The 24,414-nt window shown below is 56.1% G+C and overlaps 4 protein-coding genes across 5 annotated transcripts in view; 1 reads left to right on the forward strand and 3 right to left on the reverse strand.

Annotated features, from left to right (window-relative positions):
* The window catches only part of ASH2L (ASH2 like, histone lysine methyltransferase complex subunit), a 168,496-nt gene that overhangs the window by 128,960 nt on the left and 15,122 nt on the right, over positions 1 to 24,414 (reverse strand). The gene's annotated exons all lie outside the window — the stretch shown is intronic.
* Positions 1,168 to 13,903, reverse strand: DDHD2 (DDHD domain containing 2). 2 transcript variants are annotated; one of them, XM_054294404.1, is made up of 17 exons: positions 13,720 to 13,903; positions 12,327 to 12,517; positions 11,331 to 11,420; positions 10,976 to 11,096; positions 8,951 to 9,040; positions 7,535 to 7,670; positions 5,805 to 6,013; positions 4,372 to 4,442; positions 4,153 to 4,272; positions 3,476 to 3,571; positions 3,300 to 3,392; positions 3,056 to 3,211; positions 2,864 to 2,966; positions 2,614 to 2,778; positions 2,131 to 2,293; positions 1,775 to 1,886; positions 1,168 to 1,536 (listed from the first exon to the last, which is right to left on the reverse strand). In XM_054294404.1, exons 1-16 carry the CDS (start codon positions 13,901 to 13,903, stop codon positions 1,796 to 1,798), a joined length of 2,079 nt encoding a protein of 692 aa, XP_054150379.1. In that variant the 3' UTR covers positions 1,168 to 1,536; positions 1,775 to 1,795. The 2 variants fall into 2 exon arrangements, with proteins under 2 accessions (XP_054150379.1, XP_054150378.1); XM_054294403.1 differs by having other exon boundaries at positions 4,153 to 4,442.
* Positions 16,413 to 20,520, reverse strand: BAG4 (BAG cochaperone 4). The gene is made up of 4 exons (XM_054294409.1): positions 20,463 to 20,520; positions 19,027 to 19,266; positions 18,292 to 18,537; positions 16,413 to 17,582 (listed from the first exon to the last, which is right to left on the reverse strand). The coding sequence occupies exons 1-4, from the start codon at positions 20,508 to 20,510 to the stop codon at positions 17,094 to 17,096; spliced, it is 1,023 nt and encodes a 340-aa protein (XP_054150384.1). The 5' UTR covers positions 20,511 to 20,520; the 3' UTR covers positions 16,413 to 17,093.
* LSM1 (LSM1 homolog, mRNA degradation associated) lies at positions 20,662 to 23,137 on the forward strand. The gene is made up of 4 exons (XM_054294415.1): positions 20,662 to 20,768; positions 20,913 to 20,981; positions 21,508 to 21,623; positions 22,078 to 23,137. Exons 1-4 carry the CDS (start codon positions 20,723 to 20,725, stop codon positions 22,246 to 22,248), a joined length of 402 nt encoding a protein of 133 aa, XP_054150390.1. The 5' UTR covers positions 20,662 to 20,722; the 3' UTR covers positions 22,249 to 23,137.

The raw sequence follows: 24,414 nt of genomic DNA on the forward strand, positions 1-24,414 counted from the left end.
AGACATGCACACACCACAGTCATCTACTTATTTATTTTGGCTTTTACTGGAAAAGACATTAAATAACATTTAAAATGTATTTAACTTCCTTTTTTTTGTTTTTTTTTTTAACAAAGTGCATAACTTAAAAAGCTGATCATTAGTGTCCCATGTTAAGACTGTCCCTTTTCCTGCTCCCACGAGACTTCAGCCAGTCAGGTGCTGACCAAGCAGCTTGGCTGTTCCTGCAGGCAGGTACAGTTCCTTGGGAGGGGAGGAGGGATGGAGGCTGCAAACAAAACCCTTCCAATAGTGCAAATAACAGACAATGGAGGAAAAACAAACCAACAGGCTCTGTGGGGGGGAAAAAAAGGCTCCTTACCCCATGCAGGGCAAAAGTCAGCAGGAGAGAGGGGAAAAGTGGTTTGGCTCTCCAAAGGCTGCACAGCAACACCTCACACAGCACTGGAGCCCCAGGGAAGCATCACAGAGGTTCTCCAGCCCTGCCCTCTCACAAAAAGAGCTTCAAGGCAGCGCAGACTGAGCTGCCTACAGAGCTGGTGGCATTCCTGCAGTGCCCACACCCTGCTGCAGCTGGGCTCCACCTTTTATGGCTGCATTTCGGACATTTAAAGCTAAACCAGGATGGGAGCGTGGAGAGGGCACAGATCTCTGTGCTCAGCTGCTGCTCACACTGCTCTGTGTCCCTGCAGGGCTCAGAGGGCTGGCACTGCCAGCTGGGGGGGAACTTTGCTCAGAGCAGGGACAGCAGCGCACTGGCTGGGTCAGGGTGGGCTGGGTTGGGGTGCTGAGCTGCCCCCAGCAGCACTGGCTGGGTCAGGGCTCTGGGGAGGGTCTGGGTGTTCAGGATGGGGGGTTTGGGGTGCTGAGCTGTCCCCACCAGCACTGGGGAGCCCTGGGTGTTCAGGGTGGGCTGGGTTTGGGGTGCTGAGCTGCCCCCAGCAGCACCCCACAGCAGGGAGGAGCACGAGCATGCCACTCTCACGGGGTGCTTTAGGGGCAGCCCCGCCTGGCTGCAGTGCAGGGGTGCCCAGAGATGCAGCAGGGATGCCCAGAGGTGCAGCAGCAGTGCAGGGATGATGCTGGCCAGCCCCCATGGCTCAGCAGCTCTCTGTGCCCTGGGCTTCACCTCCTGTGCCTGTTTTGTGTTTTTGCGTTAGCACTCAGCAATCTCCCTTGCTCCAAGGCTGCTGCAGCTCTTCCCACGCTGTGTTTTTAAGGCTTTTTCTCCTCAAGTCCCAGGCTGTGAGTGTCCAGGTGTGGGCTCTGAGCCCGGACAGCTCGTCTGCTGGTGTGGGGGCTCACAGGGTGCAGGCTGAAAGCACACGTTGCCACAGGGAGTCACTGTACAGGTGGTGTGTGTGTGTTGGAGCTGAAGTGGTTTTTCCTTGATGGTTATTCCCCCTAGCCCTAGCCAAAATGGAGGAAAATGCATCCTGATCTCCAGGAAGCAGCATGCAGGACACGGCAGCAGAGGAGAGAGGAAGGCAGAGATGAGATCTGGACTTTCCTGGTGAGTGCTCTGTGGGATTGAACCTGAGAGAGCAAAAGGAGAACACAGCAACAGCTGCAGTCAGAATGCAGCCCCTGGACCCTCCCTGCTCCTCCCCTCATGTCTGATCATGGAGGGAAGAAGCCAAAGGTGCTGACAGGCTAAGGAAGAAAGCTGACACATTTTCCCTGCCTTAGATAATGGATAATTCTCCCCTAAACCAAGCAGATCTCCTCTGAGGTGTCCTGGGAAATCCAGAAGGGAAATCCAGAGGTGACTTACAGCCAGAAGAGCACAGGAGGGTCACTGGCTCCCTGGTAAAGGCTGGTCCAGTGTGATGCCTTGTGTCTGGTAGATCTCCTTCAGAACCAGCAGCACGGTGTCCTCTGACTCCCTGCAGGGGAGGAAAGGCCATCAGGAGGGGATGCTTCCCTGCCCTCTGTGATAGCTGGGGCAGCACCAGGAGAAGCACAAATCTCCTCCCTCTGTCCCTGCCCACCCTCTGTGTGCCACAGACAGGACAAAATCTCGTTCCCTCGCCCACCTGAGGCTTTTCTCACTACACTGCCTCTGAAAGTGATGCCATCCTGCTTCACCACAGGTAAATCTGAAGCCCTGAGCATTGCACAGACACTCACCAGTAGCAGAGATGCCCCTGGAGTGCAAACAGATACTCGTTGAAGCTCTCTATGGGCTTCTCCTGCAGCACGTAGTCGATGCGGTTCCCCCCGTTGAGCCTCCCCACGTTGATGGGAGGGCTCTCCTCCTTCACTGCTGCTGGGGGCTCCTCTGCCTTCGTGTCTGCAGGGAGGAGGAGCAGCCTGGCTCAGCCCCAGGGCACCAGCAGCCGTGGCAATACAACAGCAGGGCCGTGCCCTCCCTCACTCAGGGCAGAGGCAGCTGAAGTGCTGCCAGAGGAGGGGAGTGGGCTTAAAATGCGGCGTGGTGTGCTGAGACCCCCTCAGAAACCCCTTCATAAGGTGCCAAAAGGGGAAGGCCACAGCATTCAGGGAGATGCAGGTGCCTGGAGCGCCACAGCCACACTGCCCATCACCTGTGCCCACCTGTGGGCACAGCTCCCAGGGCTGCACCCCCGGCTCCCCCACGCCCCCAGCACCAACCTGGCTGCTTCTCAGTGCCAGCCTCTGCCTCTGCCTCAGCCTCAGAGCTGCCAGCCTCCAGGGCAAGCACGGGGGAGCGGGTGAAGGACTGCCAGGCCACCCTCAGGGAGCCCAGCAGGTTGTTCTTCAGGTCCACGCTCATGCGGGTCAGCCCTTCCTTCAGCTCTGCAAGGCAGGAGGGGGCTGGCTGTGGGGCTGGGGGGTGCAGCAGCGACCCCAGCCCGGGGGAAAGGGGCTGCCTGTGCCATACCCAGGTGCATCCTCTTCCTGCCCTTGTGGTGGGGCAGCAGCATGGGCTCGAACTCCATCTCTGGCACGATCATGGGCTCGATCCGATACGCCACGGGGTCAAACTGCGCACGAGAGGGGGACAGTGACAGCGGCCAGGGCTCGTGCTCCACCTGTGTGTCACACAGGACACAGCTCTGGCTCTTATACCTACGGGGTGGAAGATGTTGAAGAAGCCCTTGCAGGTGGGCAGGCTGTAGTTGGGGTCGATGCGCTTCACTCCCCGCACCGTGAGGAACATCCCGATGGGAGAGCCAAAGGCAAAGAAGATGCTGGGCTTGTAGTTCAGCTGGGGGTAGTTTGCTGACACCTGCAATGGGGGATGTTCAGATTTGCTCATCAGACAATCCCTGTGCTGTGCCATGAGGGTTTTGGGTGCAGCCAGAGCTCTGTCGTACCTGTCCCAAGCCAACGTCCCGGTACTGGCAGCTCCTGCCATCCTCAGAGCTGTCCCCAAGCTGGGATGGGGACCCTGGCTCAGAGCTCCGACCCTGCAGCAGCACAAAGGGACCCTGGTGTCAGAGGGGTGCACTGGGGTGGGATGGGATGAGCACAAGCCATGTGGAGAACAAACCTTCATCCCTGTCTCGGAGCTGATGTAATGGAGTATTTTCATTCTGGGCCCTAAGGGAATTCCCATTTCTTTCAGGTTGTTCTCTGTGCACAAGAGCTGGAAAATAAGCAAGGCTGGTGTTAGTCCAGGAGCAGAGGGATGGTGAGGTGTCTGTCCTGTGGGACTGTGTGAACCTCAGAGATGGTTTGTCACAGACATCTTTTATGGAAAATCCTTTCTTTAGGATTTTTCCTCCTGACAAGCTGAGAGGCCTCAAGAACAAAATGTAAGCATTGATTATCTGCTGCTGTGGAATGCAACAGGTGGATCTTTGATTGGCCCACGTTTGTTGTTTCTAATTAATGGCCAATCAAAGTGAGCTGGCTCAGACAGAGAGTCCGAGCCACAAACCTTTGTTACCATTCTTTCCTATTCTATTCTTGGCTAACCTTCTGATGAAATCCTTTCTTCTATTCCTTTAGTATAGTTTTAGTGTAATATATATATATTAAAATAATAAATCAGCCTTCTGAAACATGGAGTCAGATCCTCATCTCTTCCCTCATCCTGAGACCCCTGTGAACACCATCACAATGGTTCATGTGTGACTCAGTACCAGGAGATGTGCAGGGCTGGGATGATGGGGAAGAAAAGCAAAGAAGAGCCACAAGAGCCAGAAAAACAGAGGAACTTCTCACCAGTGCTTGCCTGTCCATTTTCTCCTTCTCAAAAACATCACAGTACTCAGACAGCTCCAGCTTCTTCAGGATTTCTTTTACCTCCTCAACACCCCCCGTGCTTGAGGTTGTCCCGGACCCCTGTGAACAGATCCAGGAGGGATCACACTTTGTGCTCACCTCTTTGCTCCTCTGCCCCATCCCCATGCAGCTGCACGAGGGGGCAGTGGCCACCCCTACCTGCACACAGCGCTCCTTCTCCTCGGGATCAGCCTTCTGGTTCGTCAGGAGATCAAACAAAATGAGTGACCCTGGAAAGGAGGCAGGGGCAGAGCATCAGCACCTGCAGGGGAAGAGCCTGAGCCACCAGGGAAAGAGGGAAAATCCTCTTTTGGGATGGAAGAGCTGCACCCTGGGCTTTTTTACAGGCAGACACTGACAGGACAAGGAACAATGACTTTAAAGTGACAGAGGATTAAATGTCAGGAAGAAATTATTACTTAGTGAAGAAATTATTACACAGTGAAGGAATTATTACTTAGTGAAGAAATTATTACTCGGTAAAGCATCGGCACAGGCTGCCCAGAGAATCTGTGGCTGCCACACCTCTGGAAGCTGAGATAGGGCTTGGAACAGCCTGGTTCCATGGCTGGTGTCCCTCCTAACAAAATGAGTGACTCTAGAAACCAGGCATGGGCAGAGCATGAGCACCTGGAGGGGAAGAACGCAATCCACCTCTTTTTTGGGGATGGAGGGAGGGAAAATCCTCTTTTTGGGGATAGAAGAGCTGCACTCTGGGCTTTTTTACAGGCAGACACTGACAGGAAAAGGTACAATGGCTTTAGAGTGGTAGAGGACAGGCTGGATTAGATGCCAGGAAGAAATTATTACGCAGTGAAGGAATTATTTCTTAGTGAAGAAATTATTACTCAGTGAAGGAATTATTACTTAGTGAAGAAATTATTACTCAGTGAAGGAATTATTTCTTAGTGAAGAAATTATTACTTAGTGAAGAAATTATTACGCAGTGAAGGAATTATTACTTAGTGAAGAAATTATTACTCGGTGAAGGAATTATTTCTTAGTGAAGAAATTATTACGCAGTGAAGGAATTATTACTCAGTAAAGCACCAGCACAGACTGCCCAGAGAATCTGTGGCTGCCACAGCCCTGGAAGCTGAGATAGGGCTTGGAACAGCCTGGTTCCATGGCTGGTGTCCCTTCTAACAAAATGAGTGATCCTAGAAACCAGCTAGGGGCAGAGCATCAGCACCTAGAGGGGAAGAGCCTGAGCCACCTCTTTTTTGGGGATGGAGGGAGGGAAAGAGGGAAAATCCTCTTTTGGGATGGAATAGCTGCACTCTGGGCTTTTTCACAGGCAGTGACAGGAAAAGGGACAGGACAAGGGACAGGACAAGGTACAATGGCTTTAAAGTGGCAGAGGACAGGCTGGATTAGATGTCAGGAAGAAATTATTACTCAGTGAAGGAATTATTACTCAGTGAAGAAATTATTACTCGGTAAAGCACCGGCAGAGGCTGCCCAGAGAATCTGTGGCCGCCACACCTCTGGAAGCTGAGACAGGGCTTGGAGCACCCTGGTCCCATGTCTGGCGTCCCTCCCAGCCCCGAGCAGCCCGGCCGTGCCCGCCCTGCGCCTGGCACGGCTCTCACCCAGGCTGTGCCCCGCGATGGACACGCCGCCCGTGAAGCGCGGGTTCCTCTGCAGGAAGAGCCGGTGCAGGCGGTTCATCTCCGAGGCCACCGTGTCCACGATGGTCTGGCAATAGGTGGAGCTGTTGTAGAAGAACACGTCCAGGATGGTGTCGTTGATGAAGTGACGCAGGCGGTTGATGCTGGGCAGCGTGATCCGCTCCAGGTCGCTGCGGGGAGAGGGCGGGGGGGGGGGAACGGAGATCACCCCACAGATGAGACTGAATAAGGCTCTGTGCGTTTCTAATTTTCTAAACAGTTCAAGTGAAGGTCCATTTTGATTAATAATTTGGGGAAAGGGTATGCTTTTGTCTCCACAGGTGCTGGAATTAAGTGGGTTCCTGCCAAAAACGTCAAAGCATATCGCACTTCAGAACCGAGGAAGCAAGTACGCAGACGTGAACCGAACCGAAGGATCCCACGTCTCGCCTGACGCCTCCTGTGCCTGACGTTCTTTGTGCATCTTTAGAACCCATGAACTCTGATTTTGTGCCAATGTTATTCATGAGTATGCTAACTGAATGCTGAATGTTTGTTTAACGAAGCTAATTTTTGGCTGAAAACTTAGGTTATTGTTTTTGTGTAGAAAGAATTCTGCCAAAACTTAGTTCTTGAAAGAGACGGGGAAAAATCAAATGGTATGCTTGTTTTGCTTGATTTTAATTGTTTTTTGTCGTGCAGATTTGCCTGTAGATCAACCGAAAACGAATGTTTGGGTGACCTTAGCCAAAGCTGCCGGATCAGATACTATATGTCTGTCTAATTCGGAACCAGAAAAGCCTTTTTCAACCTGTTTAGTTGGTGTGCCAGTAAAAGAGTTGCCTTTAGTCAAAAAAACAATCTAATAGTAAACCAAGTAAAACTGGCAATAGAAACAGTCCTTCCTTCAATTAGAACATGAGGCTGCACACGGGGAAACCACTGAACCCCACCCTGTTTCTACAGCAAAATTTGAGTTCTGAGGAGGATTCTGACAGTTCCCAGCGTGGTGTGCTGTAATCCAGACCCTCAGAAGGCAAAGCACAGCCTGTGCTATTACACTCCCAGAATAAAGAGCCTGCCCTGCTCTCTGCCCTTGCTGGGGCACTCAGCTCTCAGAGGCTTCAGCAAGGTGCGGCACGATGGCAAGGTTCAAATATTCAATTTGAGATCACTGTAAGCTTCATTTTTGTTTGATGTAACTACGTAACTTAAATAAGAAGGCTAAAAACAATCTCCAAGTACATTAAGAATTCCGTAAGTTATGCAAACCTCATACTGAAGCCTGCAAGAGAATTTTCTCATCTAAAACCTTAATACTCAATATTGATTTAGTGTGTGATAGCTCTGGAGATGAATAAAAGAAAAAAATATCCTTATTTTGAGGAAATAACACAAATAAACTATTTGCAATGATGAATGGGAACAAAACCAAAAATAAAACAAGAAAAGAGAAAGAAAATCATTAGGGAACTAGAGCATCCTGTTGGTTGCCATATTTGATTTTATCTGCTGTCCCTCCTGAGAGCAGCCAGGGAAGGCAAAAATTTCTGTTCTGAGGATGTGATGGGAGCTGCAGAATGGCAGTGAGGAGGGCTTTGGGGGTCCCTGCTCCCTCCTACCCTAAAAACTCACAGATTTCCCAACAGAAGAAGTGGATTTCACAGGGGCTGCCTGTGCCCCTTTTGGGGCAGGGGCTGCTGGATACTCACACATCCACGCCAGTGGAGTGCAGGGAGCTGTGCCAGTTCACAGGCAGGAACTCCACCCTGCCCACCTGCTGCTGCTCCTGGGCCTTCCTGAAGTGGGACTGCAGCATGCTGAGGGACACGTTCCTGAAATCATTCACTGTGAAACACAACAGCTCTCAGCGAGATGCACCAGGCTCTGGGGCCAGCCCCTGCCACCAACCACGCTTAATGCCACGAAAGATCATTAAGGGGAAATCCCAGTGGGGTCTTTAAGCTGCAGCTGCTCCCCTAAGTCCCTGAATCTTTAACTACAGATCAGGGGAGGCTCCATGTCCTGCCACGTGTGCTTGCTGGATTTCGCTGCCCCATCTGCACCTCCTTCACAGGGGCAGGGTAAGAAACTTTCAGAAACTTATGAAAAATAAATTTGCTTCTGTTCTGAAGCAAAACCGAGGAGCAGCAGCTGCCCAAACCCTTTCAGGAGGTGGATTTGGGGGCCAGGGAGCGTTCTGCTCACACTGCCCACAGTCAGCCTGCCAGGGTCAGGCTGGTTTGAGGCAGCTGTGCCAGCCCCAGGGTGAGGTTCCCCTTCCAGATTCTCCTGCCATGTTCTCCTATAGGTTCCCCTGCCAGGTTTCCCTCCCAGGTTCTCCTCCCAGATTTCTCTCCCAGGTTCCCCTCCCATATTTCTCTCCCAAGTTCTCCTCCAGGTTTTCCCCCAGGTTCTCCTCTCAGGTTCCACTCCCAGGTTCCTCTCCCACATTCCCCTGCCAGGTTCCTCTCCCAGGTTCTCATCCCAGGTTGCCATCCCGGATTTTCTCCCCAGATTTGCCCCCCAGGTTCCCCTCCCAGGTTCTCTTTCCAGGTTGCTCTCCCAGATTCTCCTGCCACGTTTTCCCTGCAGGTTTCCCTCCCAGGTTTCCTTCCAGGTTCCCCTGCCAGGTTCCGCTCCCAGATTCTCCTTTCAGTTTGCCCTCCCAGGTTCCCTTCCCAGATTCCTCTCCCATGTTCCTCTCCCACGTTCCCTTGACAGATTCCCCTCCCAGGTTCCTCTCCCAGGTTCCTCCCTCAGTTTCTCCTCCCAGACTCCCCCCCAAGTTGCCCTCCCAGGTTCTTCTCCCAGGTTCTCCTGCCACATTTTCCCTGCAGGTTTCCCTCCCAGGTTCCTCTCCCACATTCCCCTACCAGGTTCCTCTCCCAGGTTCCTCTCCCAGGTTTCTCTCCCAGGTTCTCCTCCAGGTTTTCCCCCAGGTTCCCCTCTCAGGTTCCCCGGCAGGTTCCTCTCCCAGTTCCCCTCCCAAGTTTCCCCCCAGGTTCTCCTTCCAGGATCCCCCACCAGGTTCCTCTCCCAGGTTCTCCTTCCAGATTCCCCTTCCAGGTTTCCCCCCCCAGTTTCCCCCCCATGTTCCCCCCATTTCCCCCCCATCTCAGCCCTACCGCACTGCACGATGCTGCGGAATCGGATGTCGCAGGCGGGGCCGATGCCGTGCACCACGAACACCAGGTGATCGATCTGCAGAGGCTCTCCTGGGGAGGGCAGGGCAGCTCAGCGCATGGCAGCTGAGCAGAACTGCTGGAGACAGCCCTGAGCAGGGCTGGAGCCTCCCACCCTCACCTGGGCCCATGAAAACCCTCCTCAGTGCCTGCATTTACACCTCGAGGCTGCTGGGGCTGCTCAGCTCTGCTGCCCTGGGATGGATCTGGACCAACAGGACAGCAGAGGAAGGGGTGGTGGCTCATCCCCAGTGCCCAGCACAGGGAACTGCAGGATCAGGAGGTGTCAGTGCTGAATTTCAGCATCAGGAGGTGTCAGTGCTGAATTGGAAGATCAGGAGGTCCCAGTGCTGAATTTCAGCATCAGGAGGTGTCAGTGCTGAATTTCAGCATCAGGAGGGTTCAGTGCAGAATTGCAGGACCAGGAGGGCTCAGTGCAGAATTGCAGGACCAGGAGGGCTCAGTGCAGAATTGCAGGACCAGGAGGGCTCAGTGCAGAATTGCAGGATCAGGAGGTGTCAGTGCTGAATTTCAGCATCAGGAAGGTTCAGTGCAGAATTGCAGGACCAGGAGGTCTCAGTGCAGAATTGCAGGACCAGGAGGGCTCAGTGCAGAATTGCAGGACCAGGAGGGCTCAGTGCAGAATTGCAGGATCAGGAGGTGTCAGTGCTGAATTGCAGGATCAGGAGGGCTCAGTGCAGCTGCCCCATGCCCAGCCCACCCTGAGGAGCCCCACGGGAGCTGCATTGCCCAGGTAGGGCCCGGGTGGAGTCAGGGCTTGTTCCCTGCTTCCCACACACCTTCGTTTGCATATGAGGGCAGGCACCCATGGAAAATGGAGCAACTGCCTGGTGTCCTCATGGGGACAAGGGCTGAGCACCACTGGCAGCTCAGGGCAGCTGGGAGGGGACAGAGATGGGGACAGCACGTGCCCCAGAGAGTCACCAGCACGAAGGTGAGTGACAAAGCACTGTGTCCCTAGCAGGGGAAGGAACTCCCCTCCTGTACAAACTGAGACCTCAGGGGTCATTTCAGGCACTGCAGAGCTGCCAGCAGCTCTGTCTCTGCACCCTCCCCTGGACCTGCAGCTCTGCAGGGGCTGGGGAGGTTTCTGAAACCATTTGGATCCTTTTGGCACAAAATGTTTTGACGTGCACTTGACTTAAAGGATCACGGGAGCTCCCTCCAGCCTCTGTGAGCGATCAGGGTGGAAAACACCACCCAGGGTTGGCACAGACATCTTTTATGAAAAATATTTTTTTTTAAGATTTTTTTCTTCTTGAGAAGGTGAGAGGCCTCAGGAACAAAATGTAAACATTGATTATCTGCTGCGGTGAAATGCAATAGGTGCATCTGTGATTGGTCTCATAGAGTTATTTCTAATTAATGGCCAATCACAGTCAGCTCGCTTGGACTCTCTGTCCGAGACAGAAGCTTTTGTTATCATTCATTCCTTTTCTATTCTTAGCCAGCCTTCTGATGAAATCCTTTCTTCTATTCTTTTAGTATAGTTTAAATATAATATATATCATAAAATATAAACTATAATATATAATATATAATATATAATATATTATATATTATATATATTAGATATTATATATTAGATATAAATATAATATATAATGTGTAATATATAATATGTAATATATAATATATAATATATAATATATAATATATAATATATAATATATATTGTATACTATATATTATATACTATATATTATATAATATACTATATATATGATTATGATATATGTGGTATATGATCTATTATATATGATACGTTATATATATTTATAAATATGTTTATAAATATATAATAATATAAATAAAAAATATATAATATATATAATAAAATAATAAATCCACTCTTCTGAATCATGGAGTCAGATCCTCTCTCTTCCCTCACTCTGAGACCCCTGTGGACACCCTCACCCAGGGTTTGGGATGGGAGCAGGGGCTCACCATTGGGGATCTCCACAGCAATGTTCTCCACTCCTCTCTTCACAGTGCGGGGCCGGCCTTGCTCCGTGGGGGTGGAGACCCAGTCATCAGAGCTGGCCACGGGGTGGTAGTGAACCATCAGCTTGGGAACAAGAAGAGCCTGTGTCAGTGACCCAGAGCAGGACAGCGACAGCAGCTGTGGCTGACACGGGGTGGAACCAGAGCCAGCTCTGCCCACAGAGGTGCTGGAAAGGAATGTGGGGCTGGCGGCAGGCTCAGCTGTTGGCACAGGTGAGTGGAATGCCTTTGGGACAACCCATTTGAAGGGAACAGCACCAAGGGACCCAAGGGCATGTCCTCACCAGGCCCTGCTCACCTTTGGGTTGTGCAGGATGATGACTTCTCTGTTGGGGGACTCCAGCTTCTTCTTCCACTCACCCAGGGTGACGGCAATCATGTAAGCTTCCTGCAGAAGGGAACACCCACTGTGAGTCAGCTGGAAGCTTGCCCATCACTGTTCACCCTCCTGGGACACTCCCCACCCAATTTTCAGAACCTCTTATCAATATTGTGCAAAAGAAGCAGAGAAATCAGCTGGAGGAGCAGCAGGGTCATCCCAGGATCACATGCTGAGAATGTTTAAGAGCTCCTCACTTTGACAGCAGCAGCATCAGATTTCCCCATCCCCTCAGAGCTGGTTTTGGTACATCAGAATGGAGATTATTGCCAAGATGGGTATTTTTATACATCTGCCTATATATTTCTGCATTTGCATCATGCCAAAGAAAGCCTGGCACTTTCAGGTGGAATTTGCATGATGCCAAAGGAAAGCCTGGCATTTCCAGGTGTGCTGGAATTTGCACGATCCCAAAGGAAAGCCCGGCACTTTCAGGTGTGCTGCAATTTGCATGATCCCAAAGGAAAGCTTGGCATTTTCAGGTGTGCTGGAATTTGCACCATGCCAAAGGACAGCCTGGCACTTTCAGGTGGAATTTGCATGATTCCAAAGGAAAGCTTGGCACATTCAGGTGTGCTGGAATTTGCACCATCCCAAAGGAAAGCCTGGCACTTTCAGGTGTGCTGGAATTTGCACCATGCCAAAGGAAAGCCTGGCACTTTCAGGTGTGCTGGAACTTGCATGATCCCAAAGGACAACCTGGCATTTCCAGGAGTGCTGGAAGGATGCACTGAGGGCAGGGGAAGGGGAGTTCACAGCAGAGCTCACAGTCACATCAATCTGCTGCAGGAATTCCTGCCAAAGCCTCTTTGGAGTTCATGTCCCCAGCGGCCTCGTACGGGGTTTGGGACACCAGGGGCACTGTGTGACCAGGAGAAACTGGGATGGAAACCAGCAGAGGAAGGGTGTGCTTACCTCCAGCTCCTCACTGAAGGCCTCAGAGTAGGGAATGAACTTGTTGTCCTTGTCCCCTTTGTAGAACCAGGTGCAGCGCCGCACCTCGGCCGCCTCCTCCTCCCAGTACACGGCCACGCGCCGCCGCTCCCGCAGGTGCACGTCGTACCTGCCCCCCGAGGTGGGCACCACCACGCCAGCCTGCTCCTTCCCTGCAGAACAGGACCTGCAGTGAACCCTCACACGGCCAGGAATGGCAAACTCACCCCCTCGGGCAGCTCAGAGCCACCACAGCACCACCACCAAACTCATTTTCAGGGTGAGATGCCCCAGTTCAGATTTCCCCCAGAGGGAAATCTGGTGGGATTTTATGGAGAAGATGGTTCCTCCCCTCTTTTAATGAGGCTAAATATGGTTGGAAATACAAGCATGCCCTTGGTGACACCAGGGGGATGATGGCACAAGGGGGTGCAGCCACTCCAGGAGGGTTTTCCTGCTCCAAGGATGCCAAGCAGAGCCAATTCCCATCATTTCTGAGGCTGGATTAGCACTGGAATCCCAGGGAGCAGGCAGGGTTTTAGCACCAACAGAGCAAACAACATCCAGGACAATGCTCCAGGAGGTAAGAGGAAAACATTCCACTGCCCTTCTCTCCAGTTTGTACCCTGTCCTTCTCTCCAGTTCGGGCACAGGCTTACGTGGCCTCTCCCTGCCTGGCCTGGAGGGTAAAAGTGAAACTGGTAGGCCCTGGGAAGGGCATTGTGTAACAGTGAGGGTGACCAGGGTCTCCTGTCTCTCTCCAAAACAGAGAACTCTCTACAGACCTCAAATTGTGAATTTTGCTGCTTTTTGGGGCTGCCTATGGACCCTGTGCCAGGCAGCAGCACTGGGGATGAGCAGCACAGCCTCTAATCCGAAACTTCCTGGGCGAGGGAGGACAGGAGCCAATCCTTGGGCAATCGGAGCTGTGCCCGCGGCAGCAGCAGCAGGTGGCACAGATGGTGACATCTGGCACACAAGGGCTTGGAGCTGACACCTCCAATCCTCGCTGCCACAGCAGGCACAGAGGAATCCCCAGAGGAATTCCTGCCATCCTGGCAGCGTTCTCCCGGCCTCGCCAGAGGATGCTTAGCAGCGTGATTATATATAATTCAGAGCGGCATCACTTGAATGGGGTCAGACCATTTGATGCATCCTCTCGCTTATTGGGAGCAGGCACACGGCCAAAAAAGCCAGAATTTAGAATCCCTCGAGGGAATTTCGCATCGCAGGTGGAAGCCACGGGAAGAATCGCAAACACAAGCTCAGCAGGCCCATTCTTTAGGGTTTTCCAAGAGGGGGATGGCGAAGCGGAGGGCGGCGGGAGCCGTGCCCGGGGGCACCGCGGGACCCCCGCCCGCCGCCCCGGCCGTACCTGCGCCGTGCGCCGCCTCCAGGCGCTCCGAGTCCTGCGCGCTGAACGGCACCCAGCGCTCCCGCGTGTCCGTGACCTTGCAGTAGAACCAGTGCGGCACCACGGCCTCGTAGCGCCCGCCGGGCTCCGGCTCCAGCGGCTCGGCGCTGCCCGGGGGCGGCCGCGGCGGCTCCTGCGCCGCCATGGGGCTGCTGCGGCCGAGCCGGGAGCGCCGCTCGCTCCCGCCGCCACCACCGGGGGCTCCGCGGGAACCGGCCCCGAGCGGCTCCGACCGGCCCCGAGCGGCCCCGGTGCCCCCGCGGCCCCAGCGGCCCGGCCCGGCCCGGGCGGCAGCGCAGGCTCCGCTCCGGCCGCGGTGCCCGCCCAGCCCGGGGCGGCGCTGCCCGCGGCCCGCCCCCGCCGTCACGGCCGGGGAGGAGCGGGGATTGCCCGCAATCCGTGCCCGCAGTGCCTGCCCGCAGTGCCCGCTGGAGCGCCCCTGCTCCTGATCCCTGCCCGCAACCACTGCCCCTGGTCCCTACCCTTGGCCTCTGTCCCTGTTCCTTGACCCTGGTCCCTCCCTGTGAACCCTGCCTGTGTTCCCTTCCCTTGGTCCCTGCCCCTGCTCCCTGCCCGTGGTCCCTCCCTGTTACCCCTGCCCGTATTCCTTGTCCCTGTTCCCTGCCCCTGTTCTCTGTCCCTTGGTCCTTGTCCCTGTTCCCTCCCTGTGACCTCTGCCCGTGTTCCCTTCCCTCGGTCCCTGCCCGTATTCTTATCCCTGTTCCCTGTCCCTTGGTCCCTACCCTTGGTCCCTATCCCTGGTCCCTCCCTGTGAACCGTGCCCATGTTCCCTTCCTTTGGTCCCTGTTCCCTGTCCCCTCCCTGTGACCCCTGTCCCTGCTCCCTGCCCCTATTCCTTTCCTGTGGTCCCTACCCCTGGACCCCTGCCCCTGGTCCCTCCCTGTGCCCCCTGCCCGTGTTCCTTTCCTTTGGTCCCTGTTCCCTGCCCGTGTTCCCTTCCCTTGGTCCCTGTCCCTGTTCCCTGCCCCAGTCCCTCCCTGTGCCCCCTGCCCACATTGGGGTGATGCTGGCCCCAGCTGGATGAGGGGCACCGCGGAGCAGGGAAACACCAGCCCTGTGCCAGCTGCAGCACGAACAAACACCCCAGCATGGGCTGATTGCAGCACAAACCACACGGCGCTGCTTTCATGTTTGTTTTTCAGTCCCTCTGTGACACTTCAGCCTCCGTGGTGATTGGGAAACTCCAGCAGTGCTGGAGAAGCAAGGGGCAACCCCAGAGTAAGAGTTTGGTTTCTGTAGAGATGAGCCCAGCGATAAACAGAGACAGACTTTCTAATTTGGGGCTTGTGGTGTGGGTGGATGCTGCAAGATGAACCAGTTGCCAGGAACTGCTATCCCAGCGGCACAGCAGGGACTGGTGAGGAACACAGGAGGGTCAGGAGTGCTCAGGTGCCCATTCTGCAGCTGGAGGCCCTGCAGCAGTGGGTGCTGACACAGCTCCTGTCTGTGTCACACTGTCCCCACTCGGTCACCCTGAGCTGTGACACACTCTGGTCCTGCCTGGAAGAGGCAGAGGCAGCAGGTAGGGATGGGTTATTACAGCAGAGCTTCCTGCAGGATGAGGTGTGGGACGTGTGCCTGACCCCTGATCCAGCTCAGCTTCGGGGGAAACACACAAAACCCACCCAGGGATGTGGAGTGTCCCAGGCAGCCACGGTGCCCCACGGAGCTGTGGGATCCCCACACCCTGCAATGATAACCTCCAATTTCAGCCCACTCCTTCATCTTGGGCTTTTCTCCAGGGATTTACATAACCCTCCGCCAAGGAGGCAGGGACAAGAAATATTGCTCAGGAATATCCTACCTGGATGGGTTCAGCTGATTGGGAAGGGGTGGCACTCACTTCACCAGCACAGTGACAGGGCAGCACTCTCTGATATGTGAATTATTGATCTCCCAGCACAGCCAGCAGCCCCCAGGAGGCACATGCCAGGCTGGAAGCACAGAACAGCTCAGAACTGCTCCCTGCCTGACATGGAATGAAGCAGCAGCAGAGCCTCTCCCTGTCCCAGGACATGCAGCTCACTCCCAGCTCAGAATTGCTCCCTGTCTAACATGAAATGAAGCAGCAGCGGAGCAGCAGAGCCCTTCCCTGTCCCAGCTCACTCCCAGCTCAGCCTGGACGTGGCTGGCTGCGCAAACTGACCACGTGTGCTCATGGACACATCTCAACGAGCTCCAAAGGTCATGCTGTGGCCACAGCCCTGTCTGGGAATGTGGGATCTGCCTCCAGGACCTCATCTGGCTGGCTGGGAGCACACAGGGCATGACCAGGGAACTCCTCAGGCATCCTAAATCCCTTCCAAACCCTCTTCCACACCAGCCCTAGAGCCACAGCTGGAGGCTCCTGGAGCATCTGCACTGCCTGGCAGGCAATGGGGCACCCCAAAAGAGCCTTCTCAGATGTTCTGTTCATTGGTACAGCTGGGCTGGAGCTTTAGTCTGAGGTACAAAACATTCCTCACCACTTCTCTTCAAAGAAAAAGAGACTTTGAGACAGCTCAATTACAAAATAACATTTAAAACTGGTCAGGGTTTATTAGGTGCCACACATAGCAGTGAGTTGCTGTGCAGGAGGCTGGAACAGGCCGAGCTGTTCCCTCCCCGTGGTGCTGCACAGTGGGACACAGAACTCACAGGATGGAGAGGGACATAAAACAGGGGATTCTGACCCAAGTGACCTGGAAATCAGTCCCAAGCATCCTGCCCCTGCTCTTGCCTTGACTTGCACTCCTCTCAGTGGCAGAACGGGGATTTCAGGTCTGTTCCTGTGCCCACAGGGACACCCCACACTGGCTCTGCACCACTTGAGGTGACATGTGCCAGCACAGTCCCTCCCTCCAGCACCTCAGTGCTGCTCCTTGAGGGCACTAAACCCAAACAACCCCTCTGAGGACACACGGGGCTCACGGCAAGGGAGCTGAAGCTGAAATTACAGGCAGTGAGGACAAGCCCAGAGTCTTGGTTGGTGGCTGCACCTTGCAGCACATCTGAGGAGTGTCTGAAGCCTGGCTGTGGCTGTGGGAGGCACCCAGAGATTGGGCACAACCCCACAGGGCTCCATCCTCGGCCCACTTCTCTTCAACATCTTCAACCAACACTTCTGCTGCTTCAAACCTCCCTGCATTTGTCCTTTGCTGAGCTGTTTGTCAGTGCTGAGCTTCTGGGCTGGCTTTTTTGGTGGGTTGGATTCGATTTGTTAACTCAGGGCTTATTGCTATTCCATTGTCAATAGTGCGTAGCAGAACGAGCTGAGATTTAAGAGAACTCTTTGGGACCTCAACAACAGGCTGTGTGTTGTGGCTCATGTGCTTTCACAACCCCTTTCTTTCCAGTTTTTCCAGTATGGCCTGAATTCTGTGGACGGACTCTTTCCTGGCCTGCCGGACACTGTCCTGGCCCCCAGTCTCAATGGAATCCAGCTCCAGCAGCAGCTTGGTCAGCATCTCCTCCAGCAGCCTGTAGGATTTATCTGTCTTTTTCCCTACAAACTCATCCACCTCCTCTTCCAGCTGCTCAGCCTCGCCCATGACGTGCAGGATCCTTTGGATCTCCGGCTGCAGGGCTGCAGGATGTGTGGCAGGCTGCTCAGCGGGTCTGAAGCCCAGCTCGTGGCTCCTGGCTGTGGGTTTCCGTGAGGTGAGGTCGTAGAGCTGGGGCTGGGCACTGTACTGCACCCTGGGCTGGGATGGGGCAGCCTTGGCCACCCTGTGCTCGTTTCCTGGCCCTGAGTGCCGCTGGTTGCCATCAGGATAGTAATTGTGTTGGGTGGGGCTTTGCTCAGCTCTGTTGTAGACAGAGTCCTGCAGTCAGAGGGAGAAAACATCTCTAAGTGCATTTCCTTTTAATCTGCAGCTTCCTGCTCTCATCCTGCACCCAACAGGGCTGGGGATGCTTGGGACAGGGAGCTGTGCTCTGCTCCCATGGTGGAAAACAACAGCCCAGCAAGGAGCACCTGTGCAGAGGAGGAGTCTGAACCCCTGAACCCCCATCAAGCTGTCACAGACATCTTTCTTGAAAAATCCTTTCTTTAGGATTTTTGCTCCTGAGAAGCTGAGACGCCTCAGGAACAGAATGTAAGCATTGATTATCTGCTGCTGTGGAATGCAACAGGTGGATCTTTGATTAGCCCATGTTAGTTGTTTCTAATTAATGGCCAATCACAGTCAGCTAGCTCGGACAGAAAGTCCAAGCCACAAACCTTTGTTTTCATTCTTTCTTTTTCTATTCTTAGCTAGCCTTCTAAGGAAATCCCTTCTTCGATTCTTTTAGTATAGTTTTAATGTAATATATATAATAAAATAATAAATCAAGCCTTCTGAAACAAAGAATCTCTTCCCTCAACCTGAGACCCCTGTGAGCACGGTCACATCAGGGCTGCTACCGGGCACCAAAAAAGTGGAGTCACTTTAAATCCTGTCAGACTCATTTCAAGACCCACCCAGGGCATTTAATCCTTCACAAGAATCCCAGCCATGGGTTTGAGTGCTCTGAGTGCAAACAGGAGCTCACCTGTGCCTGTGAGTCCCAGGAGGGAGGGTGGGAAGGAGCCCCACTGCTGCTCCAGGCTGGCTGTGAATCCGACATGTAGAGGCTGCCGTGCCCTGAGGCGGGCCAGGCGTAGCGGGGCTGCACCCCAAATCCAGAGTGGGGGCTCCAGGTGTCCTCCAGGGCTCGGGGCTGTGGCACCGGGCCCTGCCCTGTCACCCCTGCGCTGCTGTCTCCGTACTGATACTGCGGCATCGGCATTGCTGGGGTCTGCAGGGACGGGAACAGGAGTGACAGGGGGGGCACAGACCCCTCACACAGCCCTGGGACAGGCGTTACAGGGGGGGCACAGACCCCTCACACAGCCCTGCACCCTCACACAGCCCTGGGACAGGCATTATAGGGGGGGCACTGCCAGCTCTGCACCCTCACACAGCCCTGCACCCTCACCCAGCCCTGGCACAGGCATCATAGGGAGGTCACTGAACCCTTACACAGCCCTGGGAGCTGGGACAGGCATTACAGGGGGGTCACTGCACCCTCACCCAGCCCTGGCAGCTGGATGGAACAGCAGCAGCTCAGGTTGGTCGCCCCTTTCCCACTTTCCTGACCCAAAACCTCAGGCTCTCCAGAGAACAAGGTGCCCACCACTTTTGCTCAGAGCAAAACCAGGCAGCACCAAGCACTCAGAGCCACCAGAGCCACTTTCCCTAGCACATCCCCACCACCCATGCCATGAACCACACGCCCTGCCCTCACCTGTGGCGGGGAGTAGCCGGGCACCTGCTGCCTGCGGAGGGCCGAGCCCTCGGGGGGACACTCCGGGGGGACGTAGCTCCAGGCGGGGGCGGGCGACGGGGGCCGGTAGAGGCCCGAGGGCTCCGGGGGGTACGGGCTGCGCGGGGGACCCGAGCAGTAGAAGCCCCGAGGCTGGGGCAGGCTGGCGTAGTGTGGGTACGGGGGACTGTAGGCTCCGTTGGCATATGGAGAATCCATCGCCTGGGGACAGGGGAAGAGCACAGGGAAGGTGATGGGACATGGGTACAGATCCTCCAGGAATGAGTCTGGCCCTTCTGCAGGCGGTTCCTTTGCCCTGCAGCTGATTTGCCTCAATTTTAGACTGTCCTGGTCTAACCTGGCTGTACCAGCTGGCCTCAGGGGGAGTTGTGCAGCCCCTCACAGTGAGCAGCTCCTGGAGGGTTCAATGCCAGCTCTGCATGACCGATGGGAGGATGGAAAACTCTCCAGGAAAGCTCTGCCAGCCAGTGTTCATTAAAAGTTCATTCTCAAACAGACAAGCTCTGCCAGCCAGTGTTCAGCTCCTGGAGTCTCTGTGCAGCTCATGTGAGTCTCTGTGTGCACACCCAGGCCACATCTGAGAATTTACCTGGATCCGTCCCATAACTGATGGGTAGGTAACGTGAGTTTCCACCTGGCAGAGGGGATGCTGAAGGACGGGATTTCCCTGTACCTTCGGGCAAAGCAGCATTTTTCCACCCTGAGCTGCTTCCCACAGTGCAGGCTGCACAACCTGTGTGCCGGGATTTATGGAAGGGCCGGCCCATCCTGACAGCCCAGAGGAGAAACCAAACCAAACCAAACCAAACCAAACCAAACCAAGGCAAACCCTTCTCATCACCCGGGATTTGCACGGCAGCCCAAAACCCAGCTGCCATCAACCCCGCGGGTAACGGACCCGGTAATGCCCAGCCGTGGTACCGGACCCGGCAATGCCCGGCCCCGTTACCGTGGCCCTCCCGCTCCGCAAAGCGCTCCGGGGTTCCCGGGATCTCCGCACCAGCACAGCGCCCCAGACACGTCCCGGTGCAGCGCCTCCCTCCCTCCCCGCGCTGCTTTCCGCCCCGTTACACGCCCGGAGGGCCCCGCGAGCAGAGCCGCGAGAAGCGGCGGGGCGTGGGAGGCTCCGGGCAGGCCCGCCCGGGGACGCCCTGCGCGCCCGTTACCGGGGCACGGCCGAGCTGAGCGCTGCCCGCCCGCCCCGGGGCCGTTTCCGTGACGGGGTCCGTGCCCTCCCGGGGGGCTCTGTCCATCCCGGGGGCCGTGCCCGTCCCGGGGCCCCTGTCCGGTTCCAAAGGCCGTTTCCATCCCAGGGACGCTATCCGATCCCCGGGGCCGTGCCCTCCTCGGGGGCCGTTTCCATCCCGGTGTCCGTGCCCGCCCCTCGCCCCCGTTACCTGCGCGGCCGCCGCGGGCGGGCCCGGCCCGGCCGTGCGGGACTCCATGGCCGCCGCCAAGGCCACGCCCCCAACGCGCCCCGTGCCCAATCGGCTGCCGCTCCCCTCTGGCTCCAACCAATCGGCGGCGGCCCCGCGCGCACGGCTGGCGCGGCTTAAAAGGGCAGCGGCGGGTGGGCCCCGCCCGGCGCGGGCGGTTCCGGGGCGGCGGCGGCGGCACCGGCGCATGGCGGCGCTTCCGCTGCGGGCGCGGCGGCACCATGAACTACATGCCCGGCACGGCCAGCCTGATCCAGGACATCGACAGTGAGTGTCCCGGGGCCGCCCCGCCGTGGGCTCCGGCATCCCGCTCCCCCCGGTCCTGCCCCGCGGTTCCGCGTTCCCCGTGCAGCCCGGCGGGTCCCGGTGCCGCGGGGGCTGAGCCCGACGCTCCGCTCTCCTTTCCCGCAGAGAAACACCTGGTGCTGCTGAGGGACGGCCGGACGCTGATCGGGTACCTGCGGAGCATCGACCAGTTCGGTACGGCCGGGCTGGGCCGGGGAGCACCGGGGATGGTGAGGAGGAGGAGGAGGAGGAGGAAGATGAGGAGGGAGCCGTGCTGCTGTGCTGGGGATTGAACCTCTGTGTCCTGTCCCCTGGACCGGGCGCTTCGCGGGGGTTTCTCCCGCACTGGGCACTCCTCGTGCCGCAGGTTCATCCGGAGTTGGTACTCTGCTTGTTGGGCAGAAGCACCGGGCGATGTTCATCATCTTCCTCCCGGACCCGTGATGTTCATCTTCCTCCCGGGGCCGGGGTGATGTTCTTCATCATCCTCCTCCCGGGGTGATGTTCATCCTCCCGGCCAGGCGCTCCATCCTTGCTCAGAGCATCACTTTCTGTGCTGCGGGTTCTTAGGTGGGCTCAGCTCGGGCTCGGAGCTCGCTAGATCTTGGTGGTTTCAGTGACCCAGCAGCCACCGAGTGCCAGGGGACAGGGGGACACTGCTCAGCCGCCGTTCACGGTGGAACGTCGCTGGGTTTGTGTGTGTCTCGTTGTTTTGCTGCAGCGAACCTGGTGTTGCACCAGACTGTGGAGCGCATCCACGTGGGCAAGAAGTACGGGGACATCCCTCGGGGCATCTTCGTGGTGAGGGGCGAGAATGTGGTGCTGCTGGGGGAAATTGTAAGTGCTCAAATGCCACTGCTGGGGGGGTTTGTGGTCCGTCTGTCTGTCTGTCTGCTGTGAAATGTTGCTGTTGCGTTGGGCTGGAATTGGAGGCAGCTCAGGCTGCGCCATCACAGAAGGGCCAAGCTGCAGGGCAGGGCTGCCTCCTGCTGCCACAGCCGCTCTGGGATGACACAAGGACAAAGAACAACTGCAGCTGGTGTGGCACTGCTGGAGGGTGGCACTGCTGCCTGCCTGGTACCTCCCTGCTGGCTCTGCCCCAGCAGACACCGTCTGGGATGGGCTCAGGAGGAGCTGGGCACTGTTTGGTCATGGGATCCCCTTCCCAAGAGATCCCTGCCCACGTCCCCACCCCTCAGAGCACTTCCAGCACCTCAGTTTTCTGTCAGCCCCATTATTTGCTGCATGGCCACAGGTGACTGTATGTGCTGAAGGCTCCTTTCTCCTGCAGGACCTGGAGAAGGAGAGCGACACACCTCTGCAGCAGGTGTCCATCGAGGAGATCCTGGAGGAGCAGCGGGTGGAGCAGCAGGCCAAGCAGGAGTCGGAGAAGCTGAAGGTGCAGGCTCTGAAGGAGCGGGGCCTCTCCGTGCCACGTGCTGACACGTTGGATGAGTACTGAGGGGCTGCCCCTCTCCTGCAGGGAGCCAGGGCTGCTCCAGGACCCCCCTGGGCAGGCACACGCTGCCTGGAGAGGCAGGTTTCATTTTCAGATTGTCTTTTCCGTGGTGCTGGTAACTGTACACAAATCATGCCTTTGGTCTCCTTCTGGAGAAGGAGATGAGGAGGGCCCAGCACACTGGGAGCGCAAGCATTTGTGTTTGGGAGGCAAATCACTGCTCCTTGGCTTTGTTTGCTTTTTCCTCCTCACATGACTCTGGGTGAGAGTTTCCTTGACATGTAAATAAATCCTTGATCCTGACCTCGATGCTTTTCCCATGTTCTGGCCCTGTTCAGTTCCCCTCTCTCAGGATGAACACCCCTCAAGCCAGCTTTTGTCCCCTCTGTGTGTGCTGTGCAGGGACAGATGGCACCCCTGCCCCACTCTGGGAGAATGCTGGAGCCTGTGGCAAGATCCTGCTGTGGGAAGGGAGCAGAACCTGGGTACCCCAACACACAGGGCAGCAGAACCCCTGTACCCCAACACAGACCAGCCATACCCCCTCCAGCCAGGCTGTGCCATTCCCCTGCAGCTGAGCCTGCTAATTACCAGCTGAACCCACTAATTACCTGCTGGTGAGGAGCTGCTGCACCTGGGCACAGCCTGGAGCTCCAGCTCGTCCTTGCTCCATGCTGGGGGAGCTGCTGCAGCTGTGTCAGCTTTGCCCCGAGGTGTCCTGGCCCTTCCTCCCGTGGGGAGGAGAGTCCTTGGCCTCAGGGCTGGCTCTGGGCAGCTGCCAGGCCCCAGGAGCCTCCTGCTGTGGGCAGGGAAGGGCAAACCTGGGCAGGGACAACCCAGGGCTGCTCCCCTGGGGGTTCTTTGGGTGAAGAATCCACGCTGGGGGGACAGAGGACAATCCCAGCTTGCTGGGGCTGAGCACTGGCAGCTGTTGTGGCCAGTGCTGGCCCACTCTCACTCTTTTTGGGGGAGAAACATTTCTGCCCCATTGGGCTTGAGTGGGTGTTGTGGGTTTGGGGGTAGCAAAGGTTATAACAAGGAAATACTATTTCTTGTTCTAACAAAACTGAATAAAAAGCATTTATGGAGCTGGAGCCTGTGGCTGGGAAGTCTCTGGCAGGCAGGGGTGGCTCTTTAGGGGTTTTTGTGCTGTTGCTGTTTGGTTGGGGGGTGTTTTGGGGTGAGGGGGGGATCATAACAGAGATGCCTAGGAAGGCAAGGGCTGCCCAGCCCTGGTGTTGGGGTCCCATCTCTGCAGCCCAGGGCTTGGGGGGTGGAAGGAGATGGTGGGGGTCAAGACATGGATCCATCCTTGCTGTTATTATCTTATCAGGGTGTTGGGTGTGACCTCTGTGGCACTCTGTGGTTTGCCTGTGCTCTCCAAATAGCACCAGGACAGCCTTGGGATGGGGGGACGCCCCCGGGCTGTGCTGGTGCAGAGGGACAGGGCCACCCTGACAGAGCCTGGGAACGGGCTGGGAGAGGGGAATGTTCTAGAAGGAGGCTCAGCTGGGCAGGGTGGAGGGCTCAGGGCAGCCTCAGGGTTCTTGGGCCCTTGAACCTTCAGGCCCTGGTGAAGCTCCAGTGCCTTTGGTTGGCATCATTTTGGTTTTTGTACATTTGTACTCCAAGCCCTGTGTGTGGTGACTTTGTGCAGGAGCCTGGGGGTGCCTCAGGGGGCTGTTGGGCTGAGCTGTTCCAGTTAACCAGATCCCCCTGAGGGTTCCTGCTGCCTTTTGTGGGCTCTGTGTCCTGCTCACCTGCAGCATTTTCTCCTGTGCTGTGGCACAGTGTGGCTGTGTCCCCTCCTGAGGGCACAGCTGGGCTCCTGCCCTCCAGCCTGGAGCCAGAGGGGCGGCTCTGCTTGGTTTGTTTTGGTTCTTCTCACAAACAACTGCGTGTCCTTGTGCCGAGGCCTCGCGCTGGGAGCGGCGCCTCCATCTGGGATAAGAACCCTGGATTGCTCCAGCCAGGGCTCCCTGGATCTGGGATAAGAACCCTGGATTGCTCCAGCCAGGGCCTCCCTGGATCTGGGATAAGAACCCTGGATTGCTCCAGCCAGGGCCTCCCTGGATCTGGGATAAGAACCCTGGATTGCTCCAGCCAGGGCCTCCCTGGATCTGGGATAAGAACCCTGGATCTGGGATAAGAACCCTGGATTGCTCCAGC

This window comes from Melozone crissalis, unplaced genomic scaffold, assembly GCF_028551555.1.
Source record: "Melozone crissalis strain CALT ecotype California unplaced genomic scaffold, PUWL_Pcris_2 ptg000247l_1, whole genome shotgun sequence".
NCBI classification, from domain to species: domain Eukaryota; kingdom Metazoa; phylum Chordata; class Aves; order Passeriformes; family Passerellidae; genus Melozone; species Melozone crissalis.